This window comes from Equus quagga, chromosome 2, assembly GCF_021613505.1.
Source record: "Equus quagga isolate Etosha38 chromosome 2, UCLA_HA_Equagga_1.0, whole genome shotgun sequence".
Classification (NCBI taxonomy): Eukaryota; Metazoa; Chordata; class Mammalia; order Perissodactyla; family Equidae; genus Equus; species Equus quagga.
Window position 1 is genome coordinate 46026390 of NC_060268.1, and position 18483 is coordinate 46044872.

The following is an 18483-nucleotide window of genomic DNA, read 5'->3' on the forward strand; positions in this document are numbered from 1 at the left end:
TTCAGAAATCTACACATTTATCTCCATCAGCATCGGATTTAAATTGTCCCTTCAGTTGTCCCTGTTCTACTTCATTCTTCCCTATTCCCATCGCTCCTCAGCTCTGGCCAGAATACCTGGTTTGTCATCGCTCTCTTTCCTTCTCAACCTTTACTGCTCAAATTAGAGTTGCCGTCTTCTCTCCTTTCAGGAGGGTTTATGCCACTTTTATACATTAAAGCTCAGTCCAATATCCACCTCTTCCAGGGAGCCATCTCTAACTCTATAAGCTAAGAAAGTTAACTTTTTCTCCCATGTGGCATTTCATTTTAAATAATCGTATATCTATATATACATATACATATGCATATGTTTATACATATATGATTACCCAAGCCTCTGCTTCTTTCCCTCATCAACTTATCGATGAGCTATAAAATACTTGGCCCAGCATCAGTACCAGCCTCCAAATCAGCAAGCAAGGACTGGGCTTCATCATATCGCTGGACCCTTCAAGAACAGGGTGACCGTGAGTCTCCCAAAGGGACAATTCAACCACTCACATGTTTGCTTAAGCACCATAAATACATGCTAAAGAAGAAAAAATAGTATTTTAAAAAATTTCTTCTAAAACATTGGACTTTTGTATATTTAGGAGTAAAAATTAATAACATGAAAAAATATTTGTAAGATTTTTATTTCACTTAACTACATTTCATGCCTATAATTAAATTGACTATGACAGACATATTATTTTTACCCATTGTATTAGTTTCATATTGCTACTGTAACAAATTTCCACACATTTAGTGGCTTAAAACAACACAGATTTATTCTCTTACTGTTTTGAAGGTCAGAAGTCCTAAAGTCAAGGTGGCAATAGGGCTGCATCCTTCTGGAAGCTCTGGCTAGAAGAATCTGTTTCCTTGCCTTTTCTAGCTTTTAGCAGCTACCTGCATTCCTTGGCTCTTGGCCCCTTCTTCCATCTCCAAAGCACGTCACTCAAACCTTTTGTTTCCGTCATCCTGTCTTCTTCTGCCTTTGACCTTCTCACCTTCCTCTTACAAGGACCCTGGTGATTACATTGGGCCCACCCAGATAATCCAAGATAATCCTCCCATGTCAAGATCCTTAACTTAGTCATATCTACACAGTTCCCTTTGCTGTGTTAGTAGCATATTCACAGGTTCCAGATATCAGGATGGGGACATCTTTGGGAACCATTATTTTGTCCACCTCCCCCATCAAAGAAGAATATCTCCCACTTGCTCAAGACTGGCTCTGCATTACCTATGAAATTAAGTCTGGCTCCTCGACCTGGCACTTCCAAGCTCTCCAGGATTGCACCCCTAGCTTCTTCTCCACACTCATCTCCCATGACCCACCCACCCTTCTCCACCCCAGTCACAAGCCAACTGAGTCTTGGCCATCCCCCAAACCTTTTAGACTGTCCTGTCTTTATATTCATGTCTTTTCCTCTGCCTGCAATTCTTTCATCTTCCTCCGTATTTACTTTTTAAGACCTAATTCAAATCTTACCTTTTCCAAACTATGCCTTTCTCAGCCCTTGCCCCTGAGCAGAATTAATCTACACACACACACAAACACGCACACACACTCGCTCATGTTCATATTCCTTTTTGAACGGCCTCTTTTGAACCATTTATTGCACAATGACTTTTATTAGAAAGACTTTTGTGTCTTCTCTCCCACTAGGTTGGAAGTTCCTACAAGACAAAACCAAGTCTTATTTGTTTTTTTGCATTGAATATGATTGGTACTCAATACTTGTTTGTGAATATGATATTTAAATTTCTACCTTTTAAAAATGACAAATATAATTGGGGAGATATTTTTTGTAGCACTTCTTTATCAACACTTTCTATGCCTTCTCTGTAGGTGCTACTATTGTCTTGCGGATCAAATTTTCTGCCAGCCAGTTTTGGGATGACTGCAGAAAGTATAACGTCACTGTCATTCAGTACATCGGGGAACTGATTCGGTATTTATGCAACTCACCCCAGGTAACACTTCCCACGTCTCATTATCTTTTTGAAATGGATAAGATGGGAATTCAAGGCACTTTGGCTCAGGCTAGGCTTCAGCTGATTTGTATACATCAGTTTTCATTTTAGACTGCAGTTGCTTCTCTTGGCACCGCACCTGTCATGTGGAGGGGATTTGCTCGATGGCAATTGCTATTACTATTATTATTCCCCACCTTTTTACCTGTTTTCACATCTTACCCTGTACCTAGCATATCGTCTGCTTCCCTCTCTGCCCCAGCTCAAATGATACCTCGTATGTTAAACCTGTTTGGGTCACTCTAACAAAAGTCATTACTCCCTTCCCCTACAGCATTTGACTTCTATCCCCTCGTGGCCCTTGTCACATTTCAGGTGTTTGTTTTCATGCCTCCTTCCCTCCCTAGGCTGTGAAATCTTTGGTGGCAGGGACCACATCTTGTCTCCTGCCTCTCTCTTCTACCAAAGGCCAACAGGAAACTTCTACTTAATGTTCTGTAATGAATAAATCCCCATGTGGCTTTGGGGGACAGACCATCCAACTAAGTCTGTCACCAAACTTGGAACACATATTCCCCAAAGTAACTCCAAGGGCCTTGGATCTACCCTGTTTGCAGAAATCCAGATTTTTTCTTCTATTTTTTTTTCTGAGGAAGATTTGCCCTGAGCTAACATCTGTTGCCAATCTTCCTCTTTCTTCGTATGTGAGCTGCCGCCACAGCATAGCCCTGACAAGTGCTGTAGGTCTGTGCCTGGGAACCGAACCTGGGCAGCTGAAGCGGAGTGTGCTGAACTTAACCACTAGGCAACTGGGCCTGGCCCAGATATCTTGCTGAGGTTGTTCTGTAGAGCTCCTCCTGTACAGTCCCTCAGCTCTCATCAGAAATCTGGCAGCCTGCCTGGAGACCTGCTCCAGGTTTCTCAACAGTGGCACTGCTGACGTTTTGGGCCCATTCCTTCTTTGCCGTGTTGACTTATTCTGTGCACTGTAGGATTTAGTAGCGTCTCTGGCCTTTACACAGGACATACCAAAAGTACCCCTCCCTCCCCTGAGGTCATGATAATTAAAATGTATTCAGACGTTGCCAGATGTCCCCTGGCAGGCAAAATCAACCCCAGCTGAGAACCACTAGACTCGACAATGCAGTAAACTCACCAGATTCTGCTCCATTTAATCCTTTCAATTATCATAAGAAAACAACCTCGAAGGACCACTAAGTGGATAAATTACTATTTCTAAGCCCCTGTTATGTTTAACTTATATAACAGCTGTGTGCTGTGTGACATAGAAAGAAGTATAAGGTGCTCTTGCCCCAGTTCTTTCTGTCCTCCCTTCATTCAGTCTCTGCCCACATGTCACCTCATCAGAGAGGCCCCTCTTACTAATTATCAGACAGATCACCCTGCCCCTCGCGGGGTGTCCATCTCGTGGGTTACTGCTTTTCTCGGCACTATCACTCCTGATATGTACAGCTTTAAATGACTATTGTCTGTCTCCCCCAATTAAATGAAAGCTCCATGCACCAGGAGTTTTGTTTGCTGCCAGATCCTAGCACTGAGATCTGTACCTGGTGCGTCCTAGACATCAACAAATTTTGCTGAATGAACGTCAAAATTTTTGCTGCTGGGGGCCAGCCCTGTGGCATAGTGGTTAAGTTTGGGGCACTCGACTTTGCAGGCCAAGTTCGTGGGTTCAGATCCCCAGCATGGACCTACACCACTCCTCAGCCATGCTGTGGTAATGACCCACATATAGAGGAAGATTGGCACAGATGTTAGCTCAGGGCTAATCTTCCTCAAGCAAAAAAAGAGGAAAGTTGGCAACAGATGTTAACTCAGGGCCAATTTTCCTCAGCAAAAAAAAAAAAAAAAAATCTTGCTGCTGAAAAATGTATAATTAACTTGAGTGAGGTAATATGTTCCCCCAAAATGTTCAGGCTCAGCACATACTATTCTGATTTGGGGGGCAGACTCAATAGATTCATGAGGGTCATAATTAGCTGTGGGCTGGGGTAGGACCTTTCCCACAGCCATTTCTGTCGATGTCATTATTGAATTTTTTTCACATTAGTATTCCATCTGGTCCTCAAGATTGCAGGCCTCTATATTAAAACCCAGAAATCCATATGGGGCCCTTCTGTTTGGCTTTTCTTCTCTGCCTTAAAGGCAACCCCTTGTCAGTCAGAACCCTCCTCAGGGAGGGTGTGTTATTTCTATTAGTTCTAATGAGAGCCACCTTTGGACTTGAAGAAAATAAACATGTTTGTGTGTAGCTCTTTCAGGCTGACACACGCTCACACATACACAACTTCCCACTTTTTCCTTTTGCTTAATATTGTCTCAGATTCTGGAAAACAGAGAATTTGATTAGGATTTTATTTGTTCAAAACATTATGCTTTGGTGTATAATTCATGCATGACTTCTGCTCTGGAGATTTGGAGTTTCCATTTTTCCCTTACTTCCCCCGACCCCTGGGTTCTGGTTTGTCTGGGAAATACTTAAGAGAATTGTAAGAAATGACCAAAGTAACATCAAAAAAACTTTCAATTAAAGATGTTTTTAAATGATAAGATCTTATATATAGAAAACTCTAAGACAAAAACTATTAGAACTAATAAATGAATTCAGCAGAATAGTGGGATACAAAATCAGTTGCATTTTTATAGGCTAACAATGAACAATCTAAAAAGCAAATCATAAAAACAATTCCATCTTCAATAGCATCAAAAGGAATAAAATACTTAGGAATTAACTTATCCAAGTAGGTGAAAGACTTGTACAATGAAAACTACAAAACATTGCTGAAATAAATTATAAAGAAGACATAAATAAATAGAAACACATCCCATGTTCATGGATTGGAAAACTTAATATTATTAAAATGTTAATACTGCCCAAAGCAATCTGTGGATTCAATGCAATCTGTATCAAAATCCCAATGAATTTTTTTGCAGAAATACAAAAACCCATCCTAATATTCCTTTGGAATTTCAATGGACCCCAAATAGCAAAAACAATCTTGAAAAAGAAGAACAAAACTGGAGGACTCCACTTCCTGATTTCAAAACTTACTGCAAAGCTACAGTAATCAAAACAATGTGGTACTAACATAAAGACAGACATATAGCACAAGGGAGCAGAATGGAGAACACAGAAATAAACCCTTATGTACATGGTCAAATGATTTTTGACAAGGGTTCCCAGACCATTCAGTGGGAGAGGACAGTCTTTTCAACAGATGGTGCAGGGAAAACTGGATATCTGCATGCAAAAGAATGAAGTTGGACCCTTACCTAACACCATATACAAAAATTAACTCAAAATGGATCAAAGACCTAAATTTAAGACCTCGAGCAAAAACCTATTATAAGAAAACATAGGACAAAAGCTTCACAACATTAGATTTGTCAATTATTTCTTGAATATGACACCAAAGGCACAGACAACAAAGGAAAAAGTTGGACTTCGTGAAAATTAAAAAATTCTCTATCGATGCTGGATGCTATCAACAGAGTAAAAAAGCAACCCTCAGAATGGGAGAAAATATTTGTAAATCATATATCTGATAAGGGATTAATATCCAGAATATATAGAGAACACCTAAAACTCAACAGCAAAAAAAAATAAACAATCTGATTCAAAAATAGGCAAAGGACTTGAGTAGACATTTCTCCAAAGAAGATATACAAATATCCAATAAGAAAATGAAAAGATGCTCAATATCTCTAATCATTAGGGAAATGCAGATCAAAACCAAAATGAGATACCACTTCACACCCATTAGGATGGCTACTATCAAAAAGACAGAAAACAATAAGTACTGGCAAGGATGTAGAGAAATTGGAACACTTGTGCACTGTTGGTGGGGATGTAAAATGATACAGCTGCTGTGGAAAACAGTATGGCAATTCCTAAAAAAAACTAAAAATAAAATTACCCTATGATCCGGCAATTCCACTTCTGAGTTCATACCTTAAAGAATTGGAAGCAAGGTCTTGAAGAGATATTTGTACATCCATGTTCATAGCAGTGTTACTCACAATAGCTAAAATGTGGAAGCAACCTAAGTGTCCAGCAATGGATGAATGGATCGGCAAACTGTGGTATATATGTACGATGGAATATTATACAGCCTTAAAAAAGAAGGAAATTCTGCAGTATGCTACCACATGGATGAACCTTGAGGACATTATTTAAAGTGAAATAGCCAGTCTCACAAAAAGACAAATACTGTATGATTCCACTTATATGAGATACTTAGAGTAGTCAAATTCATAGAGACAGAAAGTAGAATGGTGGTTGCTAGGGGCTAGGGAAGCAAGGGAATGGGGAGTTATTGTTTATTGGGTATAGACTTTCAGTTTTACAAGATGAAAATAATTATGGAGATGGATGATGGTGACAGTTGCAAACCATTATGAATGTATTTAATTCCACTGAACTGTATGCTTAAAAGTGCATATGATACTAAATTTTATGTTATGTGTATTTTTCCACAACTTAAAAAAAAAATAGGTCACAATAGAGAGGACAGATTCTATGGATTTAAAGGGAGCTTAAAGAAATATTATCTCAAAAGGACTTCTCAAACAAAAGTGAATAAAAACTAGCACTCATGGTGGAAGGCTCTGGATCAATGTAATCAGGAACTTTCTCACCCTTAGAGCTGCCTAGAATAGGCTGGCCCTGGAGGGGCTAACACCACCAACCCCCAAGCGGTGGTTATCAGGGTGGCAACTCCTGCCTTAACTGAGCAGATCAATCAAATGATACCCGTCCACAGACGTGGCACAGCTCATCAGGAGAATCTGGGGCAATGCTGGGGAGGTAGATGCCACTATGCTTCTCCTCCACCTTCTTAATCATACTCAGTAGCTCCTTTGGTGAAGCAGTGGACTAGGGAGGAATGCTCCCAGCCACCCTTGGGGCAGGAGTTCAGATTTGGCTCAAGGGACTTAATATGGTGCTTAAGAGCAAGGACTCTCAAGTCAGCAGGCCTGAATCCTGACTCTACCGTATAAGCAGGAGAGTTAAATTCTCTAAATCTCAGTTTCCCATCAGCCAACAGGGGAAATAATAGTATCGACCTCATGGAGGGCTGTGAAGACAAAACAAGATGATGTACATAAAGCATGTAGCAAATACCTGACCCTTAGTAAATACTTACAAATGGTAGCCGTTATTGGCATTATTCGCTCCCTAAGAATGTGCAGCTCATAATAGGTGCTCCATACATATCACTGAATGAATCAATGGAAATTCTGCCCCACATGCACAAAGGAAGAAATGAGAAGACATTCCAGTTAGTCAGTCATTCTCATCTAAGGTTGAGAGGGGGTTGGATAGCAAAGCTATTGACGTAAGTGATTTTACAGTATTATTGTTGAATATTCTTTATCCATTTTACCTGCCTTCCATTGTCATATTTTGGCCTTAGCATCCAGACTACCTGTTTATAATGAAAGGCCAGTCTGGCTCATTTCCTGCACTGTGCAGTTGTCAGCTCCCATTTTGTCTGTGTAGTTGCCTTTAAAACAGTGTCATTTAGGGAAAAAAGTATTTATTGGAACAGGATATTGCTAAAGCTGAGTGTTAGGGACTACTCCAGTTAGGGACTAAAGCTACAGGAAGAGGTCTAGATGAAGCTTTGTACTGTGTGCAAAGAGTGTGACCAGGGTGGAAGGAGGAGAAGGAGGAGGAAAAGGCAACCAGGAAATAATTCCAGGGGCCACACATCAACATCATGGTATTTGGAAGGGGAAATAAGATAGACCAGAACCCTGAAACAGCTGAATAGACTCAATGTACCTCCCTAGTGCTGTCTGCCTTCCCTCCAAAATTAGATAACCTCTGTGGTCCTTTCCCAGCCTAAAATTTCAGTCTCTGCATCACCTCCATTCTGGTAGAAAACAAAATGGAGGGATATGTAGCAGCACAGAATGGAGAGTGACTAGTCTGACCTGTGGAGGCCAGGACAGGGGGACACCAGGGAAAGAGAACAGAATCAGGAAAGCTTTTCCAGACAAAGTGAATTTTGAAGGGTGCAGAGATGTTTTCCAGCCATGAGGGGAAAGAAGGACTTCTGGTTTGCTGGAGCAGCACATGCAGAGCTGTGGAATGAAAGACCTGGCATATTTGGAACTACAAGCAGTGACTGACTGAGCCAAGTGACAAAGGCTTTACTTTGCTGAAACTTAGATGTGAATGTGACAAAGCACCCACTAAAGGGCCTTCTGTGGAAGAGTAATGTAGGAGATAGTGTTTTTAGACAGTCCCTTTGGCTGCAGTGGGAAGAGACACTGGAGGAGAAGGGCCTTTTCTGTAGAGTGGAGAGGTTGAGTCTCACCCTTTCACTCCTGTTGGTGGGTGTTTTTTTTTTTTTCTCCTCAGGAAGCCAGGAAGAAATATAACACACTGGTTGTTAAGACCACAGACTCAGGAATTTTTCTAAGATGGTAAATAACTTCTGCCCTTTGGAAGTCTCCCAAAAACAAGGAAGACAAGAAACAGACACACAAGTGCCATCATATTAGAAACTGAGACATTGCAACCAGGAACTGCATAGTAGGGAGAACTGAAAGGTGCAGGTCACTGACATAGTAGAGCTGAGAGAGGAGAAACCTAAGAGGCAGGTACCCACAAGAAGGAAGCTGAGTGACTTCCTGAAGCTTAAGAAATTTGAGGCACCAAATACAGCTGAATGGCATAAGGTGTCAGGCTTGAAAACAGGAGGATTTTTGAAAGTGTGTAAGAAGCAGCTAGCCATGCTGTTTCCCTCTCCCACCCCTGTAAGAGACAGGAGGTTTATTCTCTGGAGAAGACCTAGAGGAGCTTTGATCTCAAGGACCCCAAGAGTGGAGGAGGGCAGAGGTGAGTCACTGAAACCAAAGATTGAGTAACTATCTACTTTCTGACCAGGGAGACCCTCAGCAACCTTATCCTGCACAGCTTCCAGAACTCCAGTAGCTAGTTTTTGCTTGCAGGCAAGCGATTGGAGGAAGGTAATTCTTAGGAAGAAGTAAGCTTTTCCAGAAAAGAAACTGGACATTGGCTCACTTCTCCATCACCAGACAGTACAGCCTACCTGGCAGTAGCCCCTTCCTACCACACAAAGCTGCTCAAACATCTTTTTGTTGCTTTATTCTTAAATATGAACAGACATCAAGGACCAGCAGAAACCTGAGGAAAGCCTCCAACAGGAAAGATCATGAAGAGAAAAGAAGAAGAAGCATCAATTCAAAGAACAGGAGAAGGCTTCCAAAAACCTATAATCAATATCCTTAGAGAAATTAGAGGAGATATTATATCCACAAAACAAGAAGAGCATGCTACAAAAAAAAAAAAAAAAAACACAGAATAAGACCTCCTGAAAAATAAAAATGTGTGGCTTAAAATTTTTTTAATTCACAGAAAGTTTGGAAGATAAAGTTGAGAAAGCTTACAGAAAGTTGGAGAAAAGATAAAGTGATGTGCACGAGGGGAGACAAGATAAGAAAATTAGAGAATCAATCCAAAAGATCAAACATCTGATTAATAGGAAATCAGGAAAAGAGAATAGAGAAAATGAAGAGGAGGAAATTACTAAATAAATAATACAAGAAAACTTCCCAGGACTGAAGGGCAGATTGAAAGGGCCAATTGAGTAACCAATAAAATGAGTGGAATTAAAATTTTTTTTAAAAACTACACTATGATGAGATCTAAGACTACCAAAAAAAGAGAGGGAAAAGATTCTATAAGAACAACATTTGGATTGCTGGGAAGATGACAGCAGAGGAGGACTCTCAGCTCACCTCCTCCCATGGACTCAACAAATTTACAACTACTCTTGGAACAATTACCCCTGAGAGAGAACCAGAAACTGGATGAAAATAACCCCCACAACAAGGGACAGTGCTGACTGAGGTAAAAGAGACAGAAATTCCTTTCTGAAGAGGAAAAAGCCACATTTTACCTCGACACTTTGTCTGGGAGCGTTAAGGTATGAAACGTTCCCTGGAGGAGTGGGAGATCTGAGTGGAGAGCTTTGCTACAATAAGCAGCTTTTGTCAGCACACCCAAGACAAGGGTCATAAAATCTGCTTATATTTGACAAAATAGACTTTAAAACAAAACCTGTAACAAAAGACAAAGAAGGGCACTACATAATGATAAAGGGAACAATCCAACAAGAGGATATAACAGTTGTAAATATCTATGCACCCAACATAGGAGCACCCAAATATATAAAGCAACTACTAACAGACATATAAGGAGAAATAGACAGTAACACAATAATAGTAGGGGACTTCAGCATTCCACTTACACCAATGGATAGATCATCCAAACAGAAGATCAACAAGGAAACATTGGCCTTAAATGACTCATTAGACCAGATGGACTTAGTAGATACGTACAGAACACTCCATCCAAAAACCACAGAATACACATTCTTTTCAAATGCACGTGGAAAATTCTCCAGGATAGATCACATATTAGGCCACAAAAAAAGTCTCAGTAAATTTAAGATTGAGCATCTTTTCTGACCACAATGGTATGAAACTAGAAATCAACTACAGGAAGAAAGTTGGAAAAGCCACAAATATGTGGAGATTAAACAAAATCCTACTGAACAACAACTGGGTCAAAAAAGAAATCAAAAAATACCTGGAGACAAATAAAAATGAGAATATGACATTTACAGGAATTTTACAGGATACAGCAAAAGTGGTTCTAAGAGGGACATTTATAGCAATACAGGCCTATATCAACAAATAAGAAAAATCTCAAATAAACAATCTAACAGTGCACCTAAAGCAGCTATAGAAAGAAGAACAAACAAAGCCCAAAACCAGTAGAAACAAGGAAATAATAAAATTAGAGCAGAAATAAATGAAATAGAGACCCAAAAAACAGTGGAAAAAATCTGTGAAATCAAGAGCTGGCTCTTTAAAAACATAAACAAAATTGACACACCTTTAGCTAGACTCACCAAGAAAAAGAGAGAAGGCTCAAATAAATAAAATCAGAAATGGAAGAGGAGAAATTACAATGACACATCAGAAATACAAGAGATTGTAAGAGACTACTATGAAATACTATACACCAACAAATTGGATAATCTAGATGAAATGGATAAATTCTTAGAATCATACAACTTTCCAAAACTGAGTCAAGAAGAAAGAGAGAATTTGAATAGACCAATTACCAGGAAGGAGATCAACAGTAATCAAAAACCTCCCAACAAGGGGCCAGCCCCATGGCCTAGTGGTTAAGTTCAACAAGTTCCACTTTGGCAGCCCAGGTTTGGTTCCTGGGCATGGACCTACACTCACCAGCAGCCATGCTGTGGTGGCAAACCACACACAAAATAGAGGAAGACTGGCACAGATGTCAGCTCAGAGTTAATCTTACTCAGAAAAAAACCTCCCAATAAATAAAAGTCCAGTAACACATGGTTTCCCTGGTGAATTCTACCAAATCTTCAAAGAAGACTTAATACCTATCCTTCTCAAACTCTTCCAGAAAGTTGAATAGGAAGGTAAGCTTCCTGACACGTTCTATGAGGCCAACATTACCCTGATACTAAAACCAGACAAGGACAACACAAAACAGAAAATTACAGGCCACTATCACTGATGAACATCGATGCAAAAATCCTCAACAAAATATTAGCAAATTGAAGACAATACATTAAAAAGATCATATACCATGATCAAGTGGGATTCATTCCAAGAATGCAGGAACATCCGCAAATCAATCAATGTAATACACCATATTAACAAAATGAAGAATAAAAACCACATGATCATCTCAATAGATGCAGAGAAAGCATTTGACAAGATACAGCATCCATGATTGATAAAAACTCTGAATAAAATGGACATAGAAGGAAAGTACCTCAACATAATAAAGGCCATGTGTGACAAACTCACAGCTAATACCATACTCGGTGGAGAAAAACTGAAAGCTATCTCTCTAAGAACAGGAACCAGACAAGGATGCCCACTTTTGCCACTCTTATTTAACATAGTAATGGAAGTCCTAGCCAGAGAAATCAGGCAAGAAAAAGAAATAAAAGCGATCCACACTGGAAAGGAAGAAGTGAAATTATCACTATTTGCAGATGACATGATTTTATATATAGAAAACCCTAAAGAAGCCACAAAAAAAATTTTAGAAATAATAAATGAATACAGTAAAGTTGCAGGATACAAAATCAATATACAAAAATCAGTTTCATTTCTATACCCTAACAATGAAGTAACAGAAAGAGAAATTAAGAAAACAATCCCATTTACAATTGCAAGAAAAAGAATAAAATGCCTACAAATAAATTTAACCAAAGAGGTGAAAGACCTGTACACTGAAAACTATAACATATTGTTGAAATAAATTGAAACAGACACAAAGAAATGGAAAGATCTGCTGTGTTCTTGAATTGGAAGAATTAACATAGTTAAAATGTCCATACAGATTTCACAGAAAATCTACAATTTCACAGAAATAGAACAAAGAATCCTAAAATTTATATGGAACAACAAAAGATCCCAAATAGCCAAAGGAATCCTGAGAAAAAAGAACAAAGCTGGAGGTATCACACTCCCTGATTTCAAAATATACTGCAAAGCCAAAGTAATCAAAACTGCATTGTACTGGCACAGAAACAGACACAGAGATCAATGGAACAGAATCGGGAGCCCAAAAATAAACCCACACATCTATGGACAGCTAATTTTCGACAAGGGAGCCAAGAACATACAATGGAGAAAGGAAAGTCTCTTCAATAAATGCTTCTTGGAAAACTGGACAGCCACATGCGAAAGAATGAAAGTACACCATACACAAAAATTAACTCAAGATGGATTAAAGACTTGAATGTAATACCTGAAACCATGAAACTTCTAGAAGAAACCATGGGCAGTACACTCTTTGACGTTGGTCTTACCAGCATATTTTCAAGTACCATGTCTGACCAGGCAAGGGAAACAATAAAAAAAAAGGGACTACATCACACTAAAAAGCTTCTGCACAGCAAAGGAAACCATCAACAAAACAAAAAGACAACATACCAATTGGGAACCAATTGCAAATCATATATCTGATAAGGGGTTAATATCCAAATATATAAAGAACTCATACGTATCTCAACAACAAAAAAATAACAACCCATTTAAAAAGTGGCCAAAAGATCTGAATAGACATTTTTCCCAAGAAGATATACAGATGGCCAATAGGCATATGAAAAGATGTTGAACATCACTAATTATTAGGGAAATGCAAGTCAAAACTACGATATATCACCTCACACCCATCAGAATGGCTATAATTAACAAGACAAGAAATAACAAGTGTTGGAGAAGATGTGAAAAAAAGGGAACTCTCATACACTGCTAGTGGGAGTGTAAGCTGATGCAGCCACTATGGAAAACAGTATGGATATTCCTCAAAAATTAAGAATAGAACAACCATACCATCCAACTATTCCACTGCTGGGTATTTATCCAAAGAACATGAAAACATGAATGCATAAAGATGTATGCACCTCTATGTTCATTGTGGCAATATTCACAATAGCCAAGATTTGGAAGCAACCTAGGTGCCCATCAAGGCACAAATAGATAAAGAAGATGTGGTATATATACACAATGGAATACTACTATGCCATAAAAAAGATGAAATCTGTCCATTTGTGACAACATGGGTGGACGTTGAAGGTATTATGCTAAGCGAAATAAGTCAGAGGGTGAAAGTCAAATACCGTATGATCTCACTCATAAATAGAAGATAAAAACAATAACAAACAATCACATAGAGACAGAGATTGGATTGGTGGTTACCAGAGGGGAAGCGGGGAGCGAGGAGAGTGAAAGGGGTGATTTTCTCATGTGTATGGTGATAGTGGTAATTAGTCTTCCGGTGGTGAACATGATGTAATCTACACAGAAAAAATGAAATATAATGATGTACACCTGAAATTTATATAATGTTATACACCAATGTTACCTCAATTTTTTTAAAAATGGATTGCTTAATAAAGTACAATACCAAATAAACTTAAAAAGTTCGTTGGTAAAAAAAATAAACAACATTTGACTTGCCAACAGCAACACTGCAAGCTGGAAGAGAAAGGAGCCGTGCCTTCAAAATTCTAAGTAAAAACTATTGCTTATCCGGAATTCTATATCCAACCAAATTGTTGATCAAGTATAAAGTAAAAATATTTTCAGACGTTCAAAGTCTCAAAAAAAACTTACCTCCTATATACCGTCCTTTTGGAAGTTACTAGAGAAAATTCCATCCAACTAGGAGAGTGAAAAAAGAGAGCAGAAGACACAGGAGCCAGGAAAGAGAGGTGAACTCATCCAGATTGGAGCAGAAGGATAAAAGGAAGCACGATGGGAAAAAGGAAATTGCGTGGTCTGATAGATTTCACCGTGAGGCACATTGTATTTAGAGGCCGTTGAAGCGTGAAGAAAGACCTACAAATAGAAACTACAAAAATGAAGCAAATGGGCAGGCAGGCAGTTAAAATTCCAGGAAAAACAAACATTTGTTCAAGAAGTTGTTCATAGTATATTTCTTGGCTCATCAGTGGTATATCACGGGCAGAATAATGTGAGCATTGAATATTGATTTAACCAAAAAATTGTGATACTGGAAAAATGGGAGAGAGCTTAATCCTCATCTAGCACAACAGGAAATCAATAAATAACAGCTAAAAATGTTGAATCAAAAGATAGTGATATAAGCATTTAATTTAGAAATATGGAAATAAGAAGAAACACGTACAGGGGTTAAAAGTGTCTGCATCTGGGTCGTAAACTGATGGCAAAGATGAAGACAGGTGAGTGGAATAGGAGCGTTCTTCATTTGAAAGCCTTTCAGTGCTAGTTGATTCTTAAACTATGTGAGTGTCATTTTTTTTTTTTTAATTAAGGAAAAGAGTGCTCTCCGAAGTCACATAGATTTGGATTTGAATCTTGGAGCAACTGTGTTGCTACCTGTGTGATCCTGGGCAAATTATTTTAAGCTACTCAAGGCTACATTTTCTCAAGTGTAATATGAAGCAAATACTTTATCACTGCTCATGTTTCAGTAGGATTCCTTAGAACCTTAAGTCAGATCATGCAGGTTCCATGCCTGACACATAGCAAAGACCCCAGAAAACGTTTTCTGCTTCCTCTAATTACCGGGTGCCCTACATTCCTCTCTGATGGCCCTGACTTCTCACCCTTCATCCGCCATCTAATCCCAGTGTGGATGGAAGCCTCCCAGGTGGGATTGACCTCACTTCCAACATGGAATGGAAAGTTTGATCCTTGTTAAAGAGTAATGAGCAAGTGAGTCTTCACCTAAAATACAGCTCCTTTGAGGAGTGGCTCTCGTCATTAGGAAACACTCTGTCCTGTGGGAAAGGAAAATTGAAGCCCCCCGGTCCTCTTAGCCACTGGTGAGTGAAAGTTTAGCTGAGAACCAGACATCTCAGAAGGCTCCAGGATCTCCATTTGGTGTCCACAAACATTTCCAGCCTATAGCCTTAATCCCTTCTGCTGGTGTAACAAGATCCCTCAGCTCATAATGAAAACTGAGCCCATGGTATTGTGACTATGAGCCCAGCTACATGCCACCTGCAGGTGACAGCTGCACCTGTGAGGCTGGCCAGCCGCCCACACACCCAGGCACCTGTGGCCTCCCGCACCCTAATCCCTGCCCTTGTGCCCATGTCCTTGCCATTAACTGTTGGACCGGGAACTTGGGGGTTTCCCGGTGGAGCTTATTTCTTCTTTCACTGCAGCGATTGCACATATGCAAAGCACAGGTCCGGCTCTGTGGGTGACAGAGAGAGAGGTTTGGCCTTAAATGAGTTTACAGTCTAATGGGGGAGAGAGATTTTCACCACCACTGGGACGAAGAAATGAGCTAAATGGGTGATCGTGGGCTACATATGGGATAAGTAAGGTCTCGGATTTACATGTCAGAATGCTACTTTGGAGCATCTCACGCAGGCCTGGGAGCAGGCAAACCCCAGATCAGGGCATTTATTTGTAAGTAAGAATAAGTATTCTTCAAATATTTGTGAAGTTTTATTCCCAGAGTGGCAGTGAGGGACGGCAGTGTGGGAGGCAAGGATGATCTCTGAAAAGCTGACGATCCTTACTGAGAATAGTGCCTTAAGGGACGGGGTGACCCTACAATTCACCATCCAGATGGGGACACTTGAGAGTGATAACCACATCGGGACAACAAGCATAAGCCAAGCCTGGCCCTGGCAAACCAGAATGATGCTTTCCCCCGACCCTGATAGGCACTTGGTAATTATAAAAGGGAATAGATTCAGTGACCTTTGGACCCAGGGAGCTTAATCAGAGAACAGATTCCCACTCAGTGAGAATGTCTGCAGTCGTGCAAGTTCGTGCAAGTTCAAAAGGCTTCTTGGGGCCTGAGCACCCTGCTTAAGAACCGCTGGTATGGGGCCCCTGGTCTCTCTCTACACGTTTCCTCCTCAGAAAGTCTGCTCCAGGGGCCCAGTTTTTGTCAGTGACCAGTATCTGTCCACGTCTTCAGTTAGGACTCCTGAAAGAGCTTCACCTCCTAGTCTTGACCAAGGAGCTACTTAAGAATGAAAGGCATACAAGCTGTCCCCCTGGCTCCTTGGCTCCTCTTGAGTGGAAACCAATGCAAGGTTTGTTTTGGTTTGGTTTTTAACTGCCACATCAAAGGCCCTCCCCCTTATCAGAGAGCTGCCAGCCTCTCTCTCAGAACAGTTCTTTTCAAAGAAGGAATCTTATTCCAAAATCACTTCGCAGTGACTTCACAGAGTAGGAAATAATGTAGAAAATGCTCCTTAGAACATTTGCTCTTTTAAGCAAGTTGCTGTTCCATCAAAGAAATTAATATTTGATGTGAGAGGAGAGTCCTAGTTACCTAGCACTGTTACCCCATTCCATTCTGTTTTCTCTTGGAGTAAAGGTTAGAGTCACCAAATTTGCAAGTTAAAATTATACTTATTTATTTACCTTTTTCTCCAACCAGCCTGTGATCTCCTGGAGGACGTAAATTGCCTCATTAATACTGTACAAAATATCATTAAAATTTCCATGGTTTGGACATATTTGTAGGGGCCTCATAAGTGATTATGGTTGAATGGGAAGCAAGCTGGTCCCAACCCCACCCCTCTTGCTAACACAAGCTCTCCTTTCAGTTCTTACATTCAAAACACCTTTTGCTGGGGCCAGCCCCGTGGTGTTTATGTGTGCTCCGCTTCGGCAGCCCAGGGTTCGCAGGTTCAGATCCAGATCCCGGGCATGGACCTACCCACTGCTCATCAAGCCATCCTGTGGCAGCATCCCACACACAAAGGAGAGGAAGATTAGCTCAGGAACCATCTTCCTCACCAAAAAAAAAAAAAAAAAACCAACAGAATTTCCTTTGTGATTTTTATTTGTAATAAAGCATATTCCTCCTAGGCCACCTAAGACAACTGGGAGCCAGCTTCCTCCCTCTCTTCCCCTTCACATCCCATTGGGACAGTTTCATTGTCTTGGTTCAGCTTTACCTGGTCTTGTGACCTCCAGTTCTACCTGTTATGTGAGGGCGTGATCTAGAGTCTTCTCTTCAGTCCCCCCCAGGCCCTAACAGTATTGCTCTTTAATGACTGTGGGAAATTATTCTTTCTCTCTCCTTGCACTGTGCTCCCAGTTTTCTTCTTCATCGTCAAGTGGAGGTGGTTCTTCAGATTGTGTCAGTCTCCACAGATCTTTCCCATGGGGCCCCTCCTTTCTGGAAATTCACTGAGACTCACCAGCTCCATCAACAAAACAATCAACACGTTATTCTAACTTCAGATTGGATGTGGATTAAATGTTGGCATCACTTAGTTCCGTCAAATTGTCTCACCTTGCCTCTTAAAAATCAAACTGGGAAAATCCAAGCCTTTGGTTATTAAATCAGAGTGCTAGCTGTTGGTCCACACTGCATGTGTTGGGAAGGAAGAGGGAGTTGTGTGTGGAGGGGACAGAAAAGGCATGCACTCAGGTGAATTCATAACCAACAGAAATATGTAGAAACATAAAAGCAAAGATTAATATGTAAGTACAGGCTCCAGAGATGTTTCGATTTGGTCTCCTCCTTCTACTGCAGAAACCAAATGATCGTGATCATAAAGTGAGACTGGCATTGGGAAATGGCTTGCGAGGAGATGTGTGGAGAGAATTTATTAAGAGATTTGGAGACATTGACATTCAGGAGTTCTATGCTGCCACCGAAGGCAATGTCGCCTTTATGAATTATACAAGAAAAATTGGTGCTGTTGGAAGAGTAAACTACCTACTGAGGGTAAGTACGTTGAAAAATGAGAGCATATCTGGAGATTTCTTAAAAGATACATCGTGATGATATAATTATTGGAAATTCATGAAGCATCAGAGCCGTGTCCCATTCCTATCACCAGGGGAGGCTTTGCTCCTTCTCTGTGACAATGACCTCAAAAAGACAGGG

General features: G+C 40.2%; 1 protein-coding gene across 1 annotated transcript in view; it reads left to right on the forward strand.

Annotated features, from left to right (window-relative positions):
• The window catches only part of SLC27A2 (solute carrier family 27 member 2), a 46410-nt gene that overhangs the window by 16453 nt on the left and 11474 nt on the right, over positions 1-18483 (forward strand). The window contains exons 4-5 of the mRNA XM_046651765.1: positions 1879-2003; positions 18127-18321. Coding sequence (XP_046507721.1) covers positions 1879-2003; positions 18127-18321 — 320 coding nt within the window. The remainder of the gene's footprint in view (positions 1-1878; positions 2004-18126; positions 18322-18483) is intronic.